At 38.6% G+C, this 26,456-nt stretch overlaps 1 protein-coding gene across 2 annotated transcripts in view; it reads left to right on the forward strand.

The window, feature by feature from the left end:
- Positions 1-26,456, forward strand: part of DNAH6 (dynein axonemal heavy chain 6) — a 188,789-nt gene that overhangs the window by 144,971 nt on the left and 17,362 nt on the right. For both annotated transcript variants that reach the window (XM_074285606.1, XM_074285605.1), the window contains 11 exons: positions 1,105-1,285; positions 1,464-1,643; positions 5,157-5,390; positions 6,939-7,074; positions 9,000-9,148; positions 9,977-10,167; positions 12,826-12,986; positions 17,427-17,515; positions 21,307-21,453; positions 24,556-24,694; positions 25,303-25,422. In XM_074285606.1, coding sequence (XP_074141707.1) covers positions 1,105-1,285; positions 1,464-1,643; positions 5,157-5,390; positions 6,939-7,074; positions 9,000-9,148; positions 9,977-10,167; positions 12,826-12,986; positions 17,427-17,515; positions 21,307-21,453; positions 24,556-24,694; positions 25,303-25,422 — 1,727 coding nt within the window. The remainder of the gene's footprint in view (positions 1-1,104; positions 1,286-1,463; positions 1,644-5,156; positions 5,391-6,938; positions 7,075-8,999; positions 9,149-9,976; positions 10,168-12,825; positions 12,987-17,426; positions 17,516-21,306; positions 21,454-24,555; positions 24,695-25,302; positions 25,423-26,456) is intronic.

Consider the following 26,456-nt stretch of genomic DNA (forward strand, 5'->3'; position numbering starts at 1 on the left):
CTCCCCTGGACCCTCACTCAGAGAATCACTTTCTTTGTACTCCTCATGCTTTCATTATGATCTAATTTGTATGCAAATTAGTCTGCTTGCCTTATTTTCCATATGCCTTCTCTGCCATACTAGATTGTAAACCCTCTGTAGGCAAGGAGAAGTTAAGTCTTGAGAAGGAATTGGGCAACAATCATTAATATGGGCAACAATCAGGCACTCCACTGGTACTGGTTGAGTTTAGTCAGAGCAGGAATTCTTGGAGGGTTTTTTAAAAAAATATTTGGGTAACTATATTTCAGTATAAATGTTTTCCTTTGAAATACTATTCATAATATAGAATTGTACATGTTTAACATATATTGGATTACTTGCTATCTAAGGGGGAAAGGAAGGGGGGAGGGAGAGAAAAATTTGGAACACAAGATTTTGCAAGGATAAAAGTTGAAAACGTGATAATAAAAAGCTATTTAAAATACTATATATATTTAATTTTATGTATTTAAAATTAAATGTAATTTAAATTCCATTAATTTTAGTTTTGAATTTAAATTGCTAAAATTTAAATTTACTTTTTGTAACCTTGTAAAATGTACTTTGTTTACTTTTTTAAATTTTTAATTTTTAATTAAATTGAAATTAAAATTTACTTTTTGAATTTAAATAATTTATGTAATTCTGAGAAGTGGACCATAGAGTTCACCAGACTGCCAAAAAGGGTTTGGCAATCTTTTAATCTGGTTTGTCTTGGACAGGGAGCACATTTGACACTTCTGGCCTAGATCACTGAGAGGTTGTGACTTGCAGGCCAGTGTGTGTGTGAGGCAAAATGTGAAAAAAGCAGATCTTCCAGCCTCAAGGCCAACTTTTATTACTCTGCCAGGGTTTTTTTTTTTAGAGGCAGGAAAGGGGGAAATGAAAGAGAAGGGATTGGGCAGGTTTTCTCAGGAGCATGATAGCTAATGGGATGCCTTGAGCAGGGAGTGGGAGAATGGCATGTTCCCTCGCCTCTCCAAGGGCTTTGAATCAAACAGTGAGTGCTCCATGGGGACCGTGAGTGCTCAGCTCCATGAGGTCCAGAGAAGCCATCCCTAACACGATCCAGTATCTCTTTAGTGACGTTGTGAGGCTTGAAAAACCCGAGCTAGAAGAGCAAAGAAACCAGCTCATTGTGAGCATCAATACGGACAAAAACCAGCTGAAAGCCATTGAGGACAAAATCCTAAAAATGCTGTTCACGTCTGAAGGAAACATTCTGGACAACGAAGAACTAATCAGCACCCTCCAGGACTCGAAGGCAAGAGAAGTGTTTTTGCTGTGTAGGGAGGGTAGATCTAGTGCTCAGCTTATTTATTGTAGTATCTGGCCCATTGTAATTAAGGCTCGTCTGCATTGACTGACCGAGGAGCCAGAATTCAGACAAAGATCCCTCTCTCTCTCCACTCCTGATGTTATCACATCAATTTTTATTTTAGATCACTTCGGGGGCCATTAAAACCAGATTGCAAGAGGCAGAATCCACAGAAAAAATGATCAATGCCGCTCGGGAAAAGTACCGGCCTGTGGCAACCCAGGGATCCGTCATGTACTTCGTCATTGCCAGCTTGTCCGAAATCGACCCCATGTATCAGTATTCCTTAAAGTACTTTAAGCAGGTGGGTTTTCTCTTAATTGGTCTCTCCTCTGAACCTTTTCCAAGTTTCCCTTGGCTTGGAGCAGACCACATAGTTCTCACAGAGACATGTTCCTTTTGGGGATTCAATTTTTTTTGCATATTTCCTTGTGAATCATATTGGGAGAGAAAAATCAGAACAAAAGGGAAAAAGCACAAGAGAAAAAAACCGTGAACATAGTATGTGTTGATTTCCATTTAGTCTCCGTAGTTATCTCTCTAGATTTGGATGGCTTATTCCATCCAAAGTTTATACCTTGAATCACCAAACTGCTGAGTTGATCATCACACAGTCTTGCTGTTGCTGTACACAATGTTTTCCTGGTTCTGCTTGTTTCACTCAGCATTGATTCATGTAAATCTTTCCAGGCTTTTCTAAAATCAGCCTGTTCATCATTTTTATAGAACTATAATATCCCATTCATTTACCACAACTTATTCAGCCATTCACCATCTACTCATTTTCCAATTCTTCGCCATCACAAAAATAGCAACGATTATAAACATTTTTGCACACATAGGATCTTTTCCCTATTTTATGATTTCATTCCCACTAGTGGGACTGCTGGGTCAAAGGGCATGCAGTTTTGTAGCCCTTTGGACAATAAATTGCTCTCCAGAACAGTTGGATCAGTTCACAGCTCCACCAACAATGCATTAGTGTCCACATATTTTCCACATGGGGGATGGACTTTTGACCCAGGACCTTAAGGACCTTTCCTTCATCTGGAAAAGATGGACTTTTTCATCTAAAGAACCCAAGGCCCCCTAGTAGTCACTGTGATTTAAAACTTATTGCAGTTGTATCATTTCAGTGGTGTTCAACTCTTTGTTGGCTCTACTTAAGGTTTTCTTGGCAAAGATACTAGAGTAATTTGCCATTTCCTTTTCCAGCCCATTTTAACAGATGAGAAAACTGAGGCAAACCGGGTAAAGTGACTTGCCCAGGGTCCACAGCTAGTGAGATTTTATTTGTACTCAGTTCCTCCTGACTCCAGGCTGGTACTCTATCCACTGTGCCTCCTAGCTACCCCTTATTAAAAGCCATGGAGCCCAGATTATTATGAAGAATCCTAAAGGGAAGATACCCTTGTACAACCTCACATTGATCACTTTACTTCCAAAGGGCCAAGTCCAGAGCATGACTTAGGAGTGTAAAAGGCTTTGTCTAGGGAAGTCTATTCCCGAATACAAGTCTATTCCTGAATACATTTTATCCTTTCACAATCCAAACCTTTAATGTGTTTTGATCTTAGGTTTTATGGTTTATGGTATTTTCTAGTCCATCATCCCCATTCAATCCCCCTACCCTGATCTCTCAAGTTGGTTGCTTTAGAAAAATTTTGTCCCTCTTCTGGAACATGGTAGCTAATTTTCACAAACTCAGTTATGTAACCTTTCTTTTTTACTTTACAATCTAACGTGGAATTTTTTTTCTTAATTATTAGTCTCTTTCCCATACAAGCAATGGAAACAGAAGGATGTTTATTCCCAACACTAACTTTCATGAGACTTCCTCTTTTAGGTCTTTGAGATTTTGCCATTTTTGCCTGACCTTTTTCTCTACAAAATCAATTTAATAGCCTTATTAAGTACTTACTATGAGCAAAGGACCTTGCTTTCTTTCTACTGTAGGAAACACATTCCCGCACCCTATTCAATGTCATGAGAGAGAAACTTGTCTCAACTAAGAAAATGGCAAAATAAACTAATTTAATCTTCTTAGCCTGTACTTTGAATAGAAAAAGAAGCCATTCTGTGATACCATCAGCTTAGGCAGCTGGGTGACACAGTGGATGATAGAGCTTTAGGCTTGGAACTAATAAGACCTGAGTTCAACTTATGGCCTTAAACACTCACAATGTGACCCTAAGCAAGTCCCTTCATCTGTGACTGTCTCAGTTTCCCCCTCTGTAAGATGGGCTTACTAATAATACCACCTTCCTTCCAGGATTGTTGTGGGGATTGAATGAGATAATATTTATAAAGTGCTCAGCACAGTACCTGGCACGTAGTAAACACTATATAAATGTTAGCTATTATTATTAACTAATTTCCAAATGAGGTGAGCTTTCTAAAGCTCTTTGCAAACTTGAAAGTGCCATCTCAACGCTAGCAATGATGATGATGATGATGATGATGATGATGATGATGATGATGATGATGATGGAGAGGAGATGGAGAAATAAAATACTATAGAAAGAATATTTGATATTGTTGATAGACTCCACCATTCTGGAGAGTAATATGGAACTATGCCCAAAGAGCTATCAAATGTTATACCCTTTGATCCAACAGTGTCTCTGAGACTTGGTCTTATCCCAAAGGGATCATAAAAAAGGAAACAGGAGCCACATGTGAAAAAAAATGTTTGTAGCGGTCCTGGAACCTGGGCCTGGAAGGAACTGGAAACTGAGTGGATGCCCATCAGCTGGAGAATGGCTGAATAAATATGGTATATGAATGTTATGGAGTATTATTGTTCTGAAATGATCAGCAGGATGATTTGAGTATGGATCATAAAATAATATATTTACTTTGTTGTTTACTCACATTTGGGTTTTTTCTCATTTTTCCCTTTTTGATCTGATTTTTCTTGAGCAGAGTGATAATTGTGGAAATATGTATAGAAGAATTGCATGTGTTTGACATGTCCATCTGGGGGTTGGGGTGGAAGAAGGGGAGGGAGAAAAGAAAAGTTTGGAACCTGGGGTTTTGTAGGAATGATTGGTGAAAATTGTTTATGCATGTGTTTTGAAAATAAAAAGCTTTAGGGGCAGCTAGGTGGCCCAGTGAATAGAGCATTCAGTCCTTAAGTCAGGAGGAGCTGAGTTCAAATGTGACCTCAGACACTTAATCCTTCCGGGCTGTGAGCAAGTCACTTAACTCCAATTGCCTCAGCAAAAAAAAAAAAAAAAAAAAAAAAAAAAAAAAAGAAAGGAAAAGAAAAAAGCTTTATATAAAAAAAAGAAAAAAGCATTTCCAGAAGCTGCATTATGGAAAATGAGCAAAGGTTAAAATTAAAAGGAATCTAGAGGCCATTATGAGGTAGCTAGTTGGCTCAGCAGATAGAGATCAAAGTCTGTAGTCAGGAAGTTCAAATCCAGCCTCAGACACTTCCTAACTGTGTGGCCCAGGACAAGTCACTTCACCCCACCTGCCTCACTTTCCTCCTCTGTAAAATGGGCTGCAGAAAGAAATGGCCAACTGCTCCAGTATCTTTGCCAAGAAAACCCCAAATGGGGCCACAAAGAGCCAAATATGACTGAATGACAACAAGAAGCCATCAAGTCTCACAACTCATTTTACAGAGAGGGAAACTGAGGCCCAGCAGGATTGTGCAGGTCCTCACCACTTACAAGTGTCTACCTCTGAATTTGAGCCTGCCTTGTTCCGAGCCAAGAACTCCCTCCTCTGCTCCATGCAGCTGCTATCGGAGCCAGGCCCTCCCGAGACCCCAGGTTTGTGATGGGAGACTTTCTCCTCTCCCTTACAGTTATTTAACACGACCATCGAAACCTCAGAACGCAACGATAACCTGCAGCAGCGCCTGACGATCCTGCTCGACCAGACGCTGTTCACGGCCTATGTCAACGTGTCCCGCGGGCTCTTCGAGCAGCACAAGCTCATCTACAGCTTCATGCTCTGCGTGGACATCATGCGCCAGAAAGAAGAACTAACAGAGGACGAGTGGAACTTTTTCCTCCGCGGCTCCGCCGGCTTAGAAAAGGTCTTGCTTCTGTTTTGGGCTGCGGGAGTTAGCCCTTCGTTCTCCGAGAGGTCCCCGGTGTGAGGGAGTCCCCTGCCTCACCTTCCCCCCAGAGCCATCTGAGTCCAGTAGCCAGATACAGCTCGGGACGCCTGGACGTAGCCCTGGATGCAGTGGGAGCCTTTTTAAGCTCAGGTCTTCCTCAGTGCCATTTCAGTGATTAAGGCTGGGAAACAACTGAGGCAAAGAAATCCCCTCTTTTATCTGGTAGAGAGAATAACGGGGATTAGGAAGGCTCTGGGGAGCTGAATGAGGCCGAAGGTATAGCATAGAGATCCAGAGCTAGATAACTTCTCAGTGCCTCAGTTTCCTCACATGAAAGATGGGGTCAAATACTCCCAGGGAATCTTGTAAAGATGGAGATTGGAAGATATTTAGAAAAATTTTAAATTAAATACACACACACACACATATATACCATGTCATACACACACATACATATGCCATGTCACTCCCAAGCTTTCCATATTATCTTTTCATTGCACTATTAATTCAACTGTAGGACGGGCCTTCCTATCTCAAAGTTTATTTTAGCTTCAGAGAAGGTGACTGAGGAGTGAATAATGAATGTATCCTGCCTCCAATCTCACACTAAAGAGGCAATGTGGTGGGTGTGGGAGAGAGAGAGCAGTCTGTCTATTGTGTCATTTACTTAACCTGAGCAAAATCATTTAACATCTTAGTGTCCTAGACAACACTCCAAGACTAAGAAGTGTGTCAGTCTGTGTTGGTGAATAAGCTTGGCCCACCTCGCAGTTTCCCATATCAAAGGAAACAAGTCCAGTCACTATTCCTAGTCCAACTGCTAGCTACCCAGTAGGGAGGAGGATGCCCAGCTCCTGACCTACCCCATCCCTCTCCACCATGTTTTTGTCTCACTCCAGTACCATTCTCTCTCCCCCTCACCATCTATAGTCTACATAATCTTCCTGGAAGCCATAGAGGATACACTTCCTAGAATCCTGATGGATTCCATAGGGAGGATTCCATTTAACCGTCCAAGAGAACATCTTCACAGATTTTTAGAACAGTGATCCTCAAACTTTTGTCCTCAGTATCTTTATACTAGTAAAATTACTGAGTATATGTGATGTATCCAAAGAGTTTTGTTTATATGTGTTATATTTATAGCAATAAAAACTAATTTTGAATTTGTAGCCCATCTGAAAGGGTTTCAAGAATTCCAAGGTTTCTTTTGGACCACACTTTGAGAACCACTGGTTTGTGGACGTGTTAGTACAAGAAGAGCCTTCCTCATTTTATCAGTAAGAAAACAGATCCACATGGTTAGTTAGATGCAAGGATCAAAACTAGAACTCCAGACAGCCAGGTCTAGGACTCTTTCAACTCACCTACTTTTCACTAGCTGGCCTTCTTTTGGGAAGACATTGCTAGAAAATCCAGCATTTTTCCTACTTGAGCCGGATAGCTAGTCACTTCCCTTTGGCAAGAGACTGAGTTTATTTGTCTTTGTCAGTTATTGTTCTTTTTGCCTTCTGTTCACTACAGGAGCGCCCTGCCAAACCAGAAGTCCCCTGGCTCCTCGATGTTATATGGTTTGCTTGTTTTGACTTGGAAGAACTCTTTCCGGCTTTTCAGGGAATTTCATTCCAGATATTGATCTCTCCCATTGCAATCAAACTCGGTAATGTGACAGGTTGCCAGGGTTTTTCCAAATGGGTCTGTCTCCCTTGGGCTCTCCACTCATATCAACCATGGCATTTAAGTAGGCACTTAGTAAGTGCTTGTTAATGAATTAATTGCAACATTGCTCTTTTTTCACTGGGAGATTTCCTAATCCTCAAATTATTATTTGACTTCTTTTATTTGATATTGTCTTTATTATATTTTTCAACAGGTAAAAAAAATTAATTTTTCCATCAATGAAATTTCCTTAAATAGTGGTGGGGAGGGAATTGGTTAAGAATATTAATTATGTACTTTGTACTAGGTGCTAAGTGCCAGGAGACAGCAGCAAAGAAAAAAAGCAAAAACAGTTCCTGCCCTCAAGGACCTTACATTCTAATAAGAAGGAGCTTTACTTATTATCAGAAAAGTATTTCCTTGGAACCAAAACCTAGATTAGTTAGAAAACAGAAGTCTTCCCACTAAGAACAAGGAACCAACAAGATCATCCTCTCTCATCATTACTATAGTTTTATTCCTTACCATTATTAATGATAATAACTAGAAATATAGCGGTAAATAACTAGAAATAGTGAATTATTTTTATTTGAAATTAAAGTTCTAGATATAATAGTAAAGCAAAAAATGAAATAAGCAAAGAAATATATAAATAAAAGATATATCTATTTGCTGATGTTTTGATGGTTTATTGGGAAACCCAAGACACTCTAAATGATCAAATGAGCTTCAGCAGAAAAACAGCCCTGACTCAGATGAAAGAACCCCATTCATAGGCATTAGTTTTTATTATATTAGGCTGTCAAGTACGTCAACATATCAAAGATGGGATGCATACCAGAAGACCAAGACGTCTTAAGGGAGAATATATGGACTTAGCAACCATTGTTTTTGCCATGACTTTGGTGTCTGGTGGCTATGATATTTATTACAGACTCACAACCAGCCCAGATTATACCACCATATTTATGATGGCAACCACAAAATGAGACGACAGAATTAAGTTTATGACTTCTTGTCCTTATAAGCCAAATGACCAGAGGAGCCACATATGGAATTTTGCCCTTGGAACTACCTAGTTTTGATCTTATCCTCCATGGTATTTTACCATGTCATCTCTCCACATGAACTATCACCTCCATTTTCTCCCCCATCAGAATATCCAGCTCTACCCCTGGAACCACCCAGCACTGGTCTTAGCTTGCTCGAGGCACTTTTTGAACATCTCCAAGGATTCCACTCTTCTAGCTTTCCTCCTTCCAAGCTTTCCTTTACATGTTGATTCCCTTTTTAGAATATAAGCTCCTTGAGGGCAGGGACTGTCTAGTATACTTTTATTGGCCTTGTGCCTTGTAAGCAATAAATGCTTTCTCTTATCTAATTCCTACATCAAACATTTCCTACCATCCTCAAAAGACAGGATATTTCATCAGCCCATGGCAGAGTTCATAAAGAATCCCATTCAGCATTAGGAAACCCATTGTTACAAGCCACTGGTGAATATTGCCTCTGTATCTGCCTTCTCAATATATGTACAAATGAATAGATGACAACTTTAGACCACTGGTTAAGCGGCCTTTGGATTAATATGGGAGTGGGACACCCATGCTAGGGAAAAATCAAAGAAATTCACAGAATAAACCAGTAAAGCAGTGTTGGACAGCTAGAATACAACTTTGCCCCCTCGCATGGCAGCCACTGTATCGCCCTCTCTTGACACTTGTGCATGTTCTATGCTCTTATTTTTAATTTCAATTATTCACATGTATCATATTCCCCCTCCTCAACTAATGATGGAAGGGAGAATGTCTTGGTCTATCTTCCAAAGCATTTAGCACTTAGTAGGCCCATAATAAAGATTGCATTGAATTGAACCATAATCGTTTTCTGGTTAAAAACTAATATTCATTCTTCTCCAAAATTCAGGAAATTTTCAAACCTATATTAACCCCACATCCTGGGAAGGCTATGCTCAAGAAATACCAGGCCAAGAATCAGCTGATTCAAACTATTGGAATGCAAAGTTGACCATGTTTCAGAAACTCATTCTTATTAAATGCTTTAAAGAAGAAAAGGTAGGAAGATGATTTCATTTTTAGTGACCCAGAGCATTTTTCTTGCCCTTTCCCACAATTTATGATTCACAGATTAGTCTCATTTACTGTGTTGTTTCGATAGTAGCCATGGGCCAACTGCATCTCATTCTGAATTTCATGTATTAATAGAGTTAGTGTTCTAGCTAAGGTCTGAATATCAGATTCTCTGTCTTGAGTGATTTCAAAATTATTCATAAAGATTATCCTAGATACTGATAGGCAGTGGCTAAGAACTCTCCAAGGTAGGTACAGATAATAATATAAATATATATGTATATATATTTATATACATATTATATATATATGTATAAAACATAAATATGTAAACAAATACTACCATGATCTTATGTCCAACCAATAGAAAAAAAAAAAAAGGAGAAACTGGGAGCAGCTAAGAAGATAATATGAACCAACCAAGAAAGTTGGGAGCAACTTGAAGTAAAATAGAGCACTGAATTAAAGAATTAGACTTGTAGGTTACCCTAGAAATTACTTTGTCCACCAGGAGCTAACAGCTGCTGATAAAACTTCCCTAAACCCCCTAAATCAGATTACAAAATAAATAAAAGCGCGGTACAGCATGGATCGTGTTAGTTTGTAGTTTCTAAATAAGTGGGCAACATTTTGCCCTGTTCTCCATCTTCAACCTTCTTAATCACTCTGCCACAAATGACACTATTGACCATCCTCTCCCTCAAAAGAATGAGGTGTTCACTCCATAGTGCTGAAGAGAAAATTCATGTGTCAAAAGAGAAAACTTTTTAAAAATTTATCTCATTTATAATATATGTCTTTTAAAATTTCCAGGTGGTTTTTGCTATAACAGAATTTGTGATAGAAAATCTAGGGAAACAATTTATAGAGAATCCACCAGTTGATCTAGCAACTCTCTATCAAGACATGTCCTGCTTTACCCCTCTGGTATTCATCCTAAGCACTGGCTCCGATCCAATGGGAGCCTTTCAGAGATTTGCAAGAGAAAGCGGATATTCAGAAAGGTAAGGAGGAGGATGGTAGCTAACGTTAAAAAGCACTTTAAAGTTTGCTCATACTGGATCCTTGTAATAAATTTTCTAGCTAAAAATAAAATGTATAAATTACATGAAAAAAAAGTATGAGAACAACTTTGTGGGGTAGATGATGTTATAATACCCATTTTTCAGAGGAGTTTACTGAGGCTGATTTGAAAACCCAGTGTCTGATGCCAAATTTAAACCCATGTCTTCCTGATTACAAGTTTAGCTCTGTATTATACGCTCTAGTTGATTTTTATTCCATTCAATATAAATTATAAATCTAGTTCATCTATGCTCTATGTGTGTGTATGTACTTGAGACAGAGACTGAGAAAAGCAGAGACAGAAACAGAGACAGAGAGAAATGAGACACAGAAAGACATTGTCGGAAAGGCAGAGAGAGAGGGAAAGAGATAGACAGAGATAGAGACAGAGACACAGAGACAGAAGCCAAAGAGGAGAGATAGACGGACAGATATAGAGTCTTTGGCTGTGGAATCCCTAAATAAATGCAAGAAATAAATTACAGATAAATTTTCTGTAAATTGCTTTTTTGTCATTTTAAAAATAATTTTTTCCAATAAAGTCAAAGTTTTGTCCTATTAGGAAAATTTTTTTTCATTTAAATGCTTTTTTGTTGTTTTTAAAAATCATTTTTTCCAATAAAGTCAAAGTTTTGTCTTATTAGGAAAATTTTTTTCATTTAACAATGTAAGAGGAGATTGAGATTTTTTTTCTAATGCTAGATTAAAATACATTTTTAAAAACATCTATTCAAAAATTATTATGTAAAGTAAGAAATAAGTAGCACAGTGCATAGATCATATTACTGAGTCAGGAAATCCCGAATTCAAATCCTGCTCCCAGCATTCCCTTTGTGAACTTAGAAAGGTCACTTGCCTACTTTGGCATCAGTTTTCTCCTTTGTAAAATGGGAGGATGGAGGTCCTTTGCAGCTCTAATTCTGTGATCCTAAGAGAAGCAACATGGAGCAGTGAGCTCTGGACAGGTCATTTACCTTCTCATTGCTCTTGGCAGTTTTCTGAGACCATAGGTTGTAGGAAAGATTCTGGAGGAAGTTTACTCATTTAGGAGACTTCTTAGACCAATGAAATCTCTTATCAAAATAAGGCTATAAGACAGCAAACAGTGGTTGTAACTTCTGACTTTCAGAAGCTGCTATCTAGTCTTTTTCCAATCATTTTCTGACTCTTTGTGACTCCATTTGGGATTTTCTTGGCAAAGATAATAGAGTGGTTTGCCTTTACCTTCTCCCACTCATTTTATAGAGTCAACTGAGAGAAAACTGAGGCACAGTTTAGGGTCACACAGCTATCTGAGGCTGGATTTGAATTCAGGAAGAGGAATCTTCCTAATTCTATAGCTTGCGTACAGCTCACCTATCCCTAGTTTCATGATATTCAAGATGATTAAATAGATCTTGTTCAACTTTGTTTAAAAAATTACTTAGCAAATCATAATGGATCATGAGTATTTCCAATTTATTTTCCTACTTTCAATGCAAAGTTCATATTTTAACTGCCAAAAAAACCCCAAAGGGGTTCCTACACATTCCATAGTTTTCCCTTCCTAATTCATTACTAGGTCCTTGAAATACATTTTCTAACTAAAAATAAAATGGGTAAATTACGTGGAAAAAAATAAATTTTCCAGCTAAGTATGGCCCATTCAAATAGGACCTCAAGGGCAGTTAGGTGGACCTCTATAGTCAAGAGGACCTGATTTCAAATCCAGATTCAGACACTTACAAGCAAGCTGTGTGACTCTGGGCAAGTCACTTAACTCTCATTAGAGATTTTTTTAAAGTCCCAAGCTGATTTTGATGGAAGCCACATGAATTCCTGTATTCATGCTGTTATAGAGTGTTTAATTCTTCAGAAGATAATATTGAAGATGAGATAACTATAGGAGAAGATAACTTAAAAATGTGAAGTAGAATAACTATGTAATATTAATTTTCAGGAGATAATATTGAAGATGAAATAACTATGGGAGCAGATAAAAATGTGAAGTAGAATAATTATGTAATATTAATTCTTCAGAAAATAATATTGAAGATGAAATAACTATGAGAGCAAATAACTTAAAAATTTGAAGTAGAATAACTATGTAATATTAATTTTTCAGGAGATAATATTGAAGATGAAATAACTATGGGAGCAGATGACTTAAAATGAGAAGTAGAATAATCACGTAATATTATTCTTTTCCCAGACTAATTACTAGATTCCAGGTACTATTGGCCTATGAAGCCATTTGTTCCTCCCAGAGAATTGCTGACCATGGTTGCTGTTCACTTGTTCACTAACTTTGACTATAGTAATTCCAATATGGGAGCAAGGCTGTACAAGTGAGCATTAGAAGCAAGATCAAGACAGTGGTATAAGATCCCCCAATTTTTTATTTAAGGAGATATCATTTCTTCCAGTAGATTTCTGATTTACTTGAAGAATTTCTTAAAATCAGAAGCTTACAGGCTCAATTTCTCCTAATGGAGTTTCTACCTGGTGTCCTAAGTAATATTTGGGAAGATATATTGTGTGCCTAAAATCTTTCATGTTTATTATGTTTCAATATTTGCAGTAAAAAATGATTGAGGGAGCTTTTCTGTTCCTTTCAGAGTGCAATCCATTTCATTGGGACAAGGCCAAGGACCTATTGCTGAAAAGATGATTAAGGATGCTTTGAAATCAGGAAATTGGGTATTTCTTCAAAACTGTCATCTTGCAGTATCGTGGATGTTGGCTATGGAAGAGCTTATTAAAAGCTTTACAGAACCAAGTATGTTAACTATTTAGTGCTTCTTTATGTTTTAATTTAGAACAAAATATTCCCATAAGCTTTAATGGTAGCATAATACTAAGAATGAAAAATAAATGGAGTAGGGTGTCATGAGGGGTTTGAGGAGTTCCTAGAACTCCTAAGATGGCATCTTCCACATAGATGACACCATTTTGGGTGGTTTACACATGGGCCAAATTCCCATTGCACTTGGATAATAATAAGCATTTTAAGGTTTCCAAATCTCTTTTAGTCCTCCCAAAAACTCCATGAGGGAGGTCCTGTTATTATCTCCATTTTACAGATGAGGACACTGAACTTGGGATTGGGTTCTAGATCTGTGACTTTATTGATTCATTATAAGAACCTCTCATGTGAAGGAACTTCCTCCATCAATTTAGGTTTTTCTCCTTTTCTGCCATTTAAAGGTCTTAGAGAGTTTCTAGACAGGGAGCTCAGCTCATTCATTTAAGAGATCAAACTAACAAGCTTACAGTCATCTTCTGGTCATATAAGCAGAAATTTTAGTCAGTGTGACATAGGGAATAAGAATAATGTACATACATTTTTACCATGTTTAACATATTGGATTACTTTCCATCTAAGGGAAGGAGTGAGGGAAAGAGGGAAAACTGGAACACAAGATCTTGCAGGGGTTAATACTGAAAAATTATCCATGCATATGTTTTGAAAATAAAAAAGATTTAATAAAAATGTATACAAATACAAAAAAAAATGTACTAAGTGAAAAAAATCATGTTTTGTTTTTTTTAAACTCATTTGTAACAGTTTCCTCTGATCTACAAAACAGATCAGTCTCTACCTGCAGGAAGGCCCAGTATCCCTCTCACTCCATCCCCCACTTCCTTTATTCCTGCCAGGTGATCTCTAGGAACAGTTCCCAATTAAGGGACCCAATTTGGAATGCTAGAATTTGTCCCTGCCTCATTTGGAGATCTGTTCTCTGTTCTCACCGTGTTTGAAGCAGAGGGTTGTCTCAGATACCGTGTTTTTCCTTTCATTGAGCCTAGCTTAGACAAGCCCAGACCCTGAGGGATTGAGAATGGCAGTGTTGGCTGCTAATGAGGTATCAAAGGGTAAACCATAAAAGATCTGTCTCTTAGAATTGGCTGCTTCACCCCGGGGAGATGCTCCTAAAGACCCCTGTGCACCGAACAAACCCCATTCAGACAGATTGAGAATTAAATCCTGTACAAAATATAAAAATAAAAATCTATAGACTAGAGACAAGGAGCTCTCTCATAAAAGAGCTTCTTAATTAAAGTCATCTACTATTTTACCAAAGCTGGACCTTCAGCCCAAGTCATTCCTTTTTACTGCTTCATATCAGACATCATTCAGTGGTAGCAAGAAAACTTTAATAAACTCATTTTTCTTGAGACAGAGCTAGGTTTACTGAGGCTCAAGCCCCACTTCTGACATGCAAGGCAGAGTTTCAAAGTCTCTCCTTTGCATATCCCTGCCCAGCGATGGCTTTGAGCACAAGCTCCCTCATTCTTTGTTCCTGTGCACATTCAGTGCACATAATAACACTAGAATAAGGAGAACTCGACTTTTCGCAAAATCCAAGTCAACGTGTGGAATGTTGCTATGTCAGGAAGGATTCAGCATTTGAGGATCTTGGTTCTGTTACTCATTTCTTATAAATAAATCACTTTCCCTTCCTAAAAAACAGTTTCCTTCTCTGTTATGAAAGGGCTGGACTTCTAGCCTCTGGAGTCCCCTTCATCTGGAATTCCTTGATCTCATGACAATACAGACACCAGCCCATCCATCTGTGTCTTAATCATCCTGAACTCCTCTTCATGGAGAATATGACCAGTACAGTACGCTCTTCCTTAGGTTTTTGTAGTATTTCTTGGACACCATTGCAGCACTCAGGCATTGATCTGTTGACTGTCCCTCTTGCCATCTCCCTTTCTATTATCTGTTTCCTGGAAGATAAATAAAAGTGCCCTTGTTAAAAGGAGCATAAATCCCTCATTACTTCCCCAGGTGCATGTCGTACCATAAGCAGAAGTTTGCCTTCCCTAAAGTGATTGGTCACAGTTCTGCTGAGAGAATGAGTCCTGGAACAATGAACATGGTTCAGAGTCATCCTCCAGCCCCAGATAAAGATAAATTCTAGTTCATACTTTCACCAGCAGATGAGGGACTTGGATGGGCAGTTTAATTTAGTAACTATTATATGTCTACTATATCCAAATCTGGTCTCAAACCCTTCCTGACCATGGGAAAAATCATTTAATTCAATTGTCTTAGTTTCCTTATCTATAAAATGAGCCTGAGAAAGAAATGGCAAACCACTCTAGAATCTTTGCCAAGAAAACCCCAAATGGGGTCTCAGAGACTCAGACATGATTGGAATTACTGAACAATAAACTCTCTGCACAGTACCATTCACTCCTACATTCCTTATGAGTCCCAAAATGTAGTGGAACTCATTTCTCAAAGTGACATTTGCCATTATTTTATATATTAAGGTTTTGCAAAGGGTAATACGATGTTTGTCATCATATGATAAGTGAGAAATTTGCAAGGCTAACATTACAGAAGTTATTTCCTCCTCCACAGCTCTAGGAGTAAATTACAGCTAGCTACACTCAGTGAATAATGGCACCTGGGTTTAGCTGGCACAAATACCTAGACTCATCACAAGTGTAAGTAATTGAATTTTCTGTTATGATACATGCATCTGAAAAGGCATACCTTTTCCTTTAAAATGAATCATTTATTATATTAGCAACCATAAATATTAATCTCATGGTAGTCTATTAAAATTCCCTTTTTTAGTTTTTCTGGAATTATTAAGAAATAAATATTTCTTCAGCTTAACGTCTTTTCCAAATTTTTTCCCCTATTTGAAAGTGAAAGTTCATAGAAGAATAAAGAAAGAAGGCCTTTTTTGAGGGGAATGGATTAAGGATAATAGCCAAAGTTATCCCTCAGCTTGTCTTTTTGTTGTCTTCCTCATTCTCTGAAAATACTGAGCTGTGTGGGATCCAAATAAGAGAAGGTCCCCTCTTCTGTTATTTGGAAAATATTTCAACACTGATCAGGGCTGCCCTTTTATACTCTGAGAAGGACAATAGTCAAGGAAAAAAATTAGTGGTGGCTATTGTTTTGGAATGTTAACCCAAAAGGAAATGTTAATATATTATGATTTTTTTTCTCTGTTCAAATTGCTATATAAATGTTACTGAAAATTGTCTTGGCAAAGAAATATGTGCAAAGAGATGGAAGGCTACACTGATTTGGATGTCGTTTTCTCTTAACATAGAAAATGCTTGGATTTAGAATAATGTTAAATAAAATCATTTATGACAGACTTGTACCTAAAAGTGCCAAGTTCAGCATTAATATTTTTTCTTCACAATCTTCAAGGACCCATTTTGTGTGACTCGAGCTCAGCTATTTAATCTTTTTATTTTCTGGGCAGCTCTCCAAGACTATATATTACTTAGAGGGAATGAATCTATACTGGTAGGGGGACTTTCCACATATTCTATGAGTTCATATCCTAAGTACCAATTATAAATAAAGTGACAGGTAAAGAACTTTTCTAACTATCCAGTAGGTTAATTATCCTTCCCAACTTTGTGTCATCTGAAAATTTGCCAAGTGTGCCACATAATGCCTTTATCCAAGTCATTGATAAAACCATTAAATCACTCAGGACCTTTCTAGTTGACATCTATGACAGCAATTATTCTCTTGGGTCCACTCATCCAACCATTTCCAAATCTACTTAATGTATTATCATGTAGCTCACATTTCTTCATCTTTTTCACATAAATAATCATGAAAGACTTTGTGAAGTATTTGCCTACAATCTTTGTAAAAATAAATTTCCTAATGCTATCCTACTAGATCATAAAATAGCTTGTTATTTTATATAGTTTTCCTATCTATTAACCCAGGATAAAAAGAAGAGCTTAGTCTAGCATAATTTCTTCTTGATAAAGCTAGATTGACTCTTTCTGATCATTCTATATGTTCATTAGCTCACCCCTTAATTTCACATTCCAGAATTTTACAAAGAATCAAAATCAAACTCATTGGCTTATATTCTCCATTCTCTTGCTTTTTTTTTTTGAAAAGAGGAATATTTTCCCTTCTCTTTTCCTGCTAGCTTTTCCCTTCTTTCTGCTTTCAATATATATTCCATTCAATAATAATTCCATCTTCCCATTCTTTCTGTACCTGAGCATGTGGGACACCTGGGCCCAGTGTTTCGAACTTATCATGAACAGATAGATTTTCTCTCACCAATATCTAGTTTGATAACAATTTTTCCTGTCCTTTTTATATAGAGAAGACAGAGTCCTTTACTTCATGTAACATATGGCTTAATCTTTCCAAAAGAAGATGTAGAAACACTTATTAAACAAAACAAATCTGTGTGATTGTTTTTTACAGATGTTTCAATTGAGGAAAGTTTTCGACTTTTTTTGAGTTCCATGCCTAGTACAACATTTCCTGTCACAGTTCTTCAGAATTCTGTCAAGGTAATGTATTTGTGAGCATAATTGATCGACAGAGACTATAAGAGAGGAGGGATTATTTCATTTTTGTTTTTGACTTTCTTTTTTTGATTTTTCTTTTTTTTTCTTTTTGAGGTTTTGCAATTGTCAAAGCTGAAAAATGTCTTTGATTTTCTAAGCACCTGACATGTTGGCAGGATTTAAATATTGATTGTATCTTGGTTACTTATTAATCATCTTGTTTGAGAGATCAATAAAAATGAAGATGATTCCTGCTCTCAGGTTGCTTAACTTTTATTAGGGGAGAAAACATACAACATGATTTCTAGGGGAAGATACTATCATCAGGAGGGACCAAGGAGGAGCTCATGGAGGAGAAGATGGTACTGTTTTCACAAATGAAAAATTTTTTTCATTTGATTCAAAACTGCCACATGTAGGACTTCAAGTTTGTCAGGGACTTTGCAATACATTATCTGACTTAAGCCAGAAAATAACCTTGTGAGGAAGGCACTAATATGGATATTATTCCCATTTTATGGATAAGGAATCTAAGGCCCATTAAGATTAAGCAAGTTTCCCAGGATCACACAGCAAGTTTTTGAAGCCCTGAGTTCCTGACCCCAAAATCAACATGCTAGGCACTATGCCATATTGTCCACCCAAGAAAGGCCATGAATAGTCTCCCTTATTCAAGAAGATTTTGTTCTTGACAAAACAAAGAACAGGACTGGCCCTTATCTATGGCCCTACTTTGCATGCATGGAGTATAATAAAGAATGTTTTTGAATTTTTAAAAAAAATATACACATCATATACGTTTAATGCTAGAAAATCCTATTCTCCAAAGCCTGTAAATCTCTATTCTTTCAAGTCAAGTCCCAGTGAAGACTGGGAGCAGAGTCCATCTCCAAGTCAGTCAGTAAACAAGCATTTATGTGCCAGACACTGTGCTAAAGGTTGGGAATATAAACAAAGGCAAAAAATTAGACCCTGCCTTCAAAGAGCCCACATCTAATGTGAGTTTTGATGGGAAAACAAAAAAGTCTATTTTCACTAGCCTTTGGTTTCCTTCATAAACCTATAAATTCTAGTTTATGCATTTTAAAAGCTACTATCATGCGGATAAATGGGAAAGAAAAGGGGGAGCCTAGTGGAAGGGAGGAAAGAAGTAGAAGGGAAAAGGGATAAGAAAGGAGAAGGACAAAAAAAAGGAAGGGCAGATTGAGGGGGGGGCAGGAGTAGGGAGGAAGGAAAGGAGGAAAAAAAAGTATAACTTGAGAAAAACAGGATGGCGGGAAATCTAAACAAGAAACAATTTGAAGTGGAGAGATACACACAGAGTAAAGGTAAAAGGCTGGAGCAGAATGTATTGTGCTTCAGCTTTGGATTCGGAGGGAGCTGGAGAGAAGATTTGGAAAGAGACTGAAGCTGGCTGGAGACATTTTAAAAAATGTTTTAAAATTAAAAAAAAAAACAGGAGCAGCAATCTTGATCTCAGATCACATAAAAGCAAACAAAGATAGATCTAATTAAAAGAGGTAAGCAAGGAAAAAAAACACAGGAAATAGCAATCTTGATTTCAAAACAAGTAAAAGCAAAGATCTAATTAAAAGAGGTAAGGAAGGAAACCACCTCTTGCTAAAGGGAACCATACATAATAAAGTAATAGCAATATTAAGTATATATATACCAAATATTATAGCATCCAGATTCCTAGAGGAAAAGTTAAGAGAGCTGCAAGAATAGACAGCAAAACTATTTTTAAAATAAAATAAAATAAATCACTATCATAAAGAGTCTATGGATGAATTGCCTACAAAGGAGCAGCACCTAGTCTCAGAATAACAAATAAAAAGCAGAATTCAAGCTGAGAAAAATGATAATGTAGAACCCAGTTTAGAAATGAATCACAGAGAATGTTGGACAACCATCCGCTTGAATAGCCCTTCCAAAACCAGAATTCAGTTTAAAAAGGGCCCATGAAGAGAGGAAAGAAACACCCAAAAAGGAGAAAGGAAAGGTTAATAGAGGCAAGCCATGGGCATGACCTTGCAGAATGCCAAAATAGACCACACAATTATATAAGTAACTGGCTACTTCTAGTGACAATGCAGCTTGAGATAGTGCTTCTGATCCAATTTTATAAAAATAGGGAATCTTGTTGCTATTGTTAATTGCTTTATGAGACATTAACTTGTCAAAGGAAAAGAAAAAGGATACATGATGTAAAGTCCAGGCTAGCTCCCTGAAGGGCTCAGAATCAGCCAGAGTCAGGATAAGCAAAAGTCCTCGCCCCACATTGGGCGCCAAAATGTGATGTTCTGTTTTTCTAAAATATAATCCTTCTCTGAGAGGAGGTTTTCTCGGGGAGCTTCTGGACGCAGCCTTGGCTTTAGTTCCTGTCAGAATGTCTCCAGCCAGCTTCAGTCTCTAGCTCCCTCTGAATCCAAAGCCTCCAACCAGCATGAAGGTAGACGTGGGAATGAATCAGACTCTGCCTCCAAGAGTGTGGGAATGTGGGTTTCCCAGAAGTCAATCCTAGTTGTGAATGTCCTCCCAGAAGTCCATGAGCAGGCTTTTCCTTTAGATTTGTGAATCTCCTGGATTTGCAAATCTCCCCGCTGAAATCTTGGCTCTCTGAATCTCCTCGAGCTTCCCTGAAGTTCTCCCTGGAAGTCCTCTCCTTGACCCAATCCAGACTGACTTCTCCACTCAATGTTGGCTCCTTATATCCTCCCAGAGAATGGGCTTGTGGGAGCTCCTTAAAAGGGCAATGAGCAAACTCCTTTAAAGATATAAAATCCCTCAAAGGTGTGAACCAAGAAGATTACCTTGTCTCAAGTTCTGGCCTATAACATCTGCAAGAATCCTAACACATGGGAAGAGCTGAGTGGTATAATGGATAAACTTGGGGGCCAGGAAGTCTTCATTCCAGTCTTGCATCAAAAACTTACTAGCTATATGAACCTGGGAAAGTCATTTTGCCTCAGCTTCCCCATCTATAGAATAATCATATATCTGTATATATGTGGGTATATGTAGGTATATGTTAGTGCTTTGCAGGCCTCAAAATTCCATATAAATACTAGCTATTATGAATAGCCATGCTAGCTTTGGAGATGCTGATTTCTCAGAAACATGCATAGAAGCATGCTAATCACCAGTGTCACTTGAAAGAAAATTGTGCATTCATTTCCTAGTTCTAAATTCAAATAAGGGACAATGTGCTTTACAGCTGGAAAAGGCAAGGAAGCATGAGACAGTCCTATATGTAGGAGAAGGACTAAAAATTGCAAACCCATCCCAGTGGGAAAATGCTAACCCTTCCTAGTCTCTTTGGCCCATGTGTAAGAAAACTAGTGTTTAATTTATTGCTGTGTCTCTTGGGTATCAATGTACCATCCTCAACCCTGAGCTCCATGGATACTTCCCATCCCAAAGCTCTGGAAGCTGTATGAATGACCAATGGTTGCCTTAATGGCTTTTAAGCAGTAAGTAGATTTATAAATAACCTGAATTAAATAATTACTTAATAATTAAATAATATTATAGCCAGCAAGTTGGTGCAATGGATAGAGCACTAGGCTTAGAGTCAGGAAGACTTATCTTCATGTGTTCAGATCCAGCCTCAGACATATATGGCCCTGTGCAAATCCCTTAATGCTGTTTGCCTCAGTTTCCTTCTCTGAAAATGAGCTGGAGAAGGAAATGCAAACTACACCAACATCTTTGCCAAGAAAACTCCAAATGAAGAGTCGGACACAGTTGAACAAGAGCTAAAATAATCATTAATATATGTTTTCTAATTCCAGGTTACCAACGAACCTCCAAAAGGTCTCCGTGCAAATATCAGGAGAGCGTTCACTGAAATGTCATCTTCATTTTTTGAAGAAAATATACTTGGAAGGGACTGGAGAAAAATCATTTTCGGTATTTGTTTCTTTCATGCCATCATTCAGGTATATTCTCTTTTCTTGTTTCATGTAGCAATATCATAGGTCATTAGAGAAAAAATGCACAAGATTTGGGAGATGTTGCTGAGGGCAATTTAATGGGATTAGTCATTGATTAGACATGAAGGGGAATAGAGGAAGATAAATGAGGGATGGATAAAAATAGATAAATAGATGATAGGTAATTAGATTGATGATGGATATAAATTGATGGATAAGCAGTTACATGGATGATAGATAATGGATTGAGACAAATGATAGATACATGAATAGATGGGTAAGTAATAGATAAGTGGATGGATACATAAATAGATAATTGGTAGATATACATAATAGAGTGACAGATAATATATAGATGATGAATTGATAGATGATAAATAGGTAGATAAATAAACAATGTGGATAGACAGAATGATAGATAGATAGACAGATAGATAGAGATAGATAGAAAGACAGACTATGTGGATAGAATTATTGATAGATACACAGATTGTCAGACAGACAGATAGATAAATAGATAAAGACAGAGCATTTAAGAGCCTGCTATATTATAGATAGATAGACAGACAATGTGAATAGATAGATAGACAGACAGACAGCGCATTTAAGAGCCTGCACACTCAGCACTGGAGATACAAAAACAGCAACAACAAAAAAGATCCCTCAAGGAGCAGCTTCCATTTTAATGAGTCAATAGACTATAAAGGAAAATTAGAAAAAGAGGCAAGGGGCTCTGTGTTGGTGATTGGGGAACAAGACAGATGTGCTTTGGGGCAGGGTAAGGTGGAAGCTCACCTCACAGGATTCAGGCTGTTTTCAAGAGCTGCCTCCAAAGCTCCAGAGGGCAGGAGATGGGCACAATGGTGGGAGTTGGAGCAGCATGGTCCAGAGCTAATGTCCAACAACTGAAAGGAGAATAAAGAGAAGTGATCACAAGTAGTGACCAGGGGTGTCCAAATCTCCAGAGAAGTTAAACAAGAGCAAGAGAAAAGGTCAATGGATTAATAATTAGCTAACAGTGCTAACCTTTGAGAGGACAGTTTTAGTCACATGGGAGATACGATAAGGGTCTATGCAGACAGGAAGAAGAGGCAGGACATGTAGATGTAAATGAGCAGATGCACTTGGATAATGGAGCATGTGAGACTAATTACCAATTGGACAGTTCTCTATTAACATGTTAGAAGGATGACCCTCCCCAACTATTCTGTGCCGGCTGGATGGGTGGGCGTGGACAAAGGAGGGGAAGTGACATGAGTGGGTGGAGTAAGAGGAGGAGATTGAGGCATTCTTTGGCTGTGGAGAGAGAGGAAGGAGGTGTGGAGATTGCTAGATCTAATCCCCTGACCAGGACCGCAAAAGACCAAGAATACAGACTTTTGATTATCCTGACTCCGGCTGATTTCTGGGAAGACAGAGTTCCAGCATGTAGACACTGACAACTCCTTTAAGAAGTTCGGAGGTGAGATGGAGGGAGGGCGGATGCTCACATCAAAAGGGAGCTGAAAAAACCGAGAGCCGTGGAGGGGCCCACCATGAAGGCAAGATTTTGAGTCTGGAAATTCAGGAGCAGGGCCAGCATCCTGGGCCTCTTCACAAAATAGGGGGCAGGAAGATTTCCCCATCGGGAGAAGAATGTGAGCCGGCATCAGGATATTCCTGATGAGAAAACTGGGGATGATTGGAGGAGGCCCTCAGCTCTGAGGAAAGGTCCAGGAGAAGAGAGAACTTTGTAAGTTCCAGAACTTGAGGATTGATTGAGGGAACAGGAAAGGGCACAGCCAGATGAGCCAGAGCCCAGAGGAGCACCCAGATAAGGAAATTCTGGAAAATGTGGTTATGGAGGGGGGAGAATTTCATCAGAGGACCTTGATCTCCCTTGCTGAAAAGGAAGGGAGCAGAGGACTGAGAGGTTGAGGAGAGAGTGCAAGGTCAAAGGGCATCTGCTGGCAAGAAAGCCCCGAGGGGCCAAGAAAGGAAGGAAAGACGCAGAGCCTGGAGGAGGTTCAGGAATGGGACTTCTTGGTGGATCTAACTCTGGGCTCGCTCTCCCAACCCACAAGTAATATGGATGTGGATTCCCTGAAGGTAGACCAGCTGGTCGGCAGGCTGCCATTAGTAGAGAGAGAATTGATCTGGGCCCTTGAATGGCCCGTACCTCCACAAAGAGGAGCCCTGGCCATACCACAGTAGTGGCCTGATAGGGCAGGGACTGGAAGGATCCACCCAACCAGAGTTGGAAGCTTTCCTTCATCTCCTACCTCCAAGAGACGTGGCTTCATACCATCTAATATTTGTGGTCTAGGGATACAATGCTAGGGGAGCAAAATAAAAAGGGCTTTCCCTGGTCACTCTAAAATAGAAAAGTGACACTTGCCTTTATCTCATGGCCTTGCCTCCTTACCACCATGTTCTACATCACTTTTGCCTTTCCTGTGGCCACAGTAATGCAGATGAAAGAGCTCTTAGAGATTATCAAGTCCAACCTCCTACCCATTGTACAGATGAGCAGGTGAAGTCCAGAAAGATGCTAATTCAATTCCTCAATTCAAGCCCAGCACTCCACATTCTGCCTGTGACAACGAGAGAGACAGCGAGGTCTCTAAAGGATGAAAACTGGTCTTACAATCCCGCCTTTGACATACACTGGCCTGGTGGCTCTGAACAAGTCATTTCAGTTCTCTCCATGTCCTATGCTACTCAACTATAAGTTACAAAGAAGAGGGAAAAGGAGTTTCCTCATTCAGGAGTTTCTGATACAAATAAACTCCCTATTCCATGATGACTTCCCAACTCAAGGATCATAGATTTAGAGTTGGAACGGAGGTCATTCATTCTAAACCCCTCATGTCACAGATGAGAATACTGGTACCAAGAATAATCAAATGGCTTACCCAGAGTCACTTGGTCATTAAACTAGCTGAGGTAAGATTCAAAGCCTTATTTTACTGCCTCCAGATCCAACATCCCATCCATCATTCTACACTAATAATCATTGAATTTAGATGACTTTTTTTATAAAATAAAGGTCTAATACTATATTTAATATTTTATAAAAGCTTAAATTACACACAACTTAAATTTCTTCTCTCTTATTTCAAATTCTAGGAGAGGAAAAAGTTTGGCCCTCTTGGTTGGAATATCTGCTATGAATTTAATGACAGTGATAGAGAATGTGCCTTACTTAATCTAAACCTTTACTGTCAAGAAGGAAAGATACCATGGGATGCCTTGATCTACATCACAGGTACAGCAGCCTCTTCAGCACATGGCCTTTCCCTAGAACCCGCCCAAAGACTTTCAGGTTCATTCCAGTGTTTGGCAACTAATTGTTAATAATAAGTGTGAATTTATTAAACACTGTGTGCCAAGCCACTTGCCAAATGCTGGGCATGTCAACACAAAAGCAAAGGCAGTTCTTGTCCTCAAGGAACTTAGACTAAAATGGGAACAAGAACATTTCTTAAGGAGTGGTTACTAGGAAGGGATTCTTTGTTCTGAAAAGTATCAGGATAGTGATTGGGGCCAGGGAATAAATTGGTATATACCATCTAGGAACAGTGACAATGTTGATTGATTATAGGTCATCGTTAAAATAAAGGGATTGGACTGGATTTAAGCCATCAGGATTATCTTCTCTGATTCTGTGATCTTATTGTATTAAGAAATAGCTAAGAATACCTGTGTGTGTTATTTCCTTAAATGCTGACAACTGTGTCATGCTTAAAACTGCTATTTTAAGAGTCATTGAAGTGAGTAGGTGCCCTGAACTCTTTTGATAGATACATACAGTCAAAACTAAGGATAGAATATCGAGGTGCCCTTATATTTTCAAAGCCAAACTATTTTTTGCAGGTGAAATAACTTATGGAGGTCGAGTTACAGACACTTGGGATCAAAGATGTCTTCGTACAGTTTTAAAGAGATTTTTTTCTCCTCAAACGTTAGAAGAGAATTATAAGTATTCAGATTCAGGTAAGGGAATTCTAAACATAAGCATCATTTTATCCTTGAAAGCCTTGAAAACCTTGAAAGTGTCACAGAACTTTATGTTCCTGAAATAACAATGGCCAAGACCTGAGTGCTCTCCAGCTGCCTACCTCAGGTGGGTTCTGGAACTATAATAGATGAATAGATGAAGATGGAGAATAATATTCTATACAGTTTTTAAAGCCTTGTTGTATTCCATTTAAACATGTTTAGGATGTTATATTCAGTTTCGTTTTTAATTGAAAATTCCTTGGCAAAAGATAGCAAAAAGCCTTTATGAAATGCCCACTGTGCCTCAGGCTCCTGCTTCTTGGAATTCAGTAGGTGGTTAGAATATAGAAAATGATATCTAGGATGTCCCAAAAATCTTATTGCAATTTTGAGTTTCTGTGGAGTTAATGAGCACAGTGCATGGTGCATAAATGTTTACTGAGTTGCTGAATAATGTCCATTATTACATGATAAACACGTTAGCTAAGAAAAAACAATGGATACTAAGAGCTGAAGGGAGGATCTCAGAAGGGTTCAAGAAGAAAGAGATGCTTGAGTTGGATAACAAAGAGATGGTGGGAGGTCATCCAACCTGAAGTGTGGGGAGGTGATTTGTCTGAAGCTGTGCTTTCAACACCATAGACAGCTCCTGGAAAGGGGGGATTACCATGGAGACCTGCCAGGAGTCTGTAACTCACCATCTCCAGTCCATTCTGGAGGGCTGGCCCGTTTGTATGTGTCGGAGGCAAGGCCGGACCCAGTTCTTCTGGCACTCTCGGTCACACCGCCCTGCCTCTCACAGAGTACCTAATAATGGGCTTATGAAATTGGAGCTGGATTTGGTAGACCAGGGAGAACCACTATAGATTTTCACACAGAGCTATGGTAATGGGGGGTCAGCCACAGCTGAGCCAGAAGGGCACTGATGATCCTAAAAGGGGATTAATTGTGGGTGGGGCCTGTGGGTGCTGCCTTTGCTTGGAAAGAAGTCATTGTGAATGCTATAGATGTCAAAATGGGCCATGCAG

The sequence above is a fragment of the Sminthopsis crassicaudata genome, chromosome 2 (genome assembly GCF_048593235.1).
Source record: "Sminthopsis crassicaudata isolate SCR6 chromosome 2, ASM4859323v1, whole genome shotgun sequence".
NCBI classification, from domain to species: domain Eukaryota; kingdom Metazoa; phylum Chordata; class Mammalia; order Dasyuromorphia; family Dasyuridae; genus Sminthopsis; species Sminthopsis crassicaudata.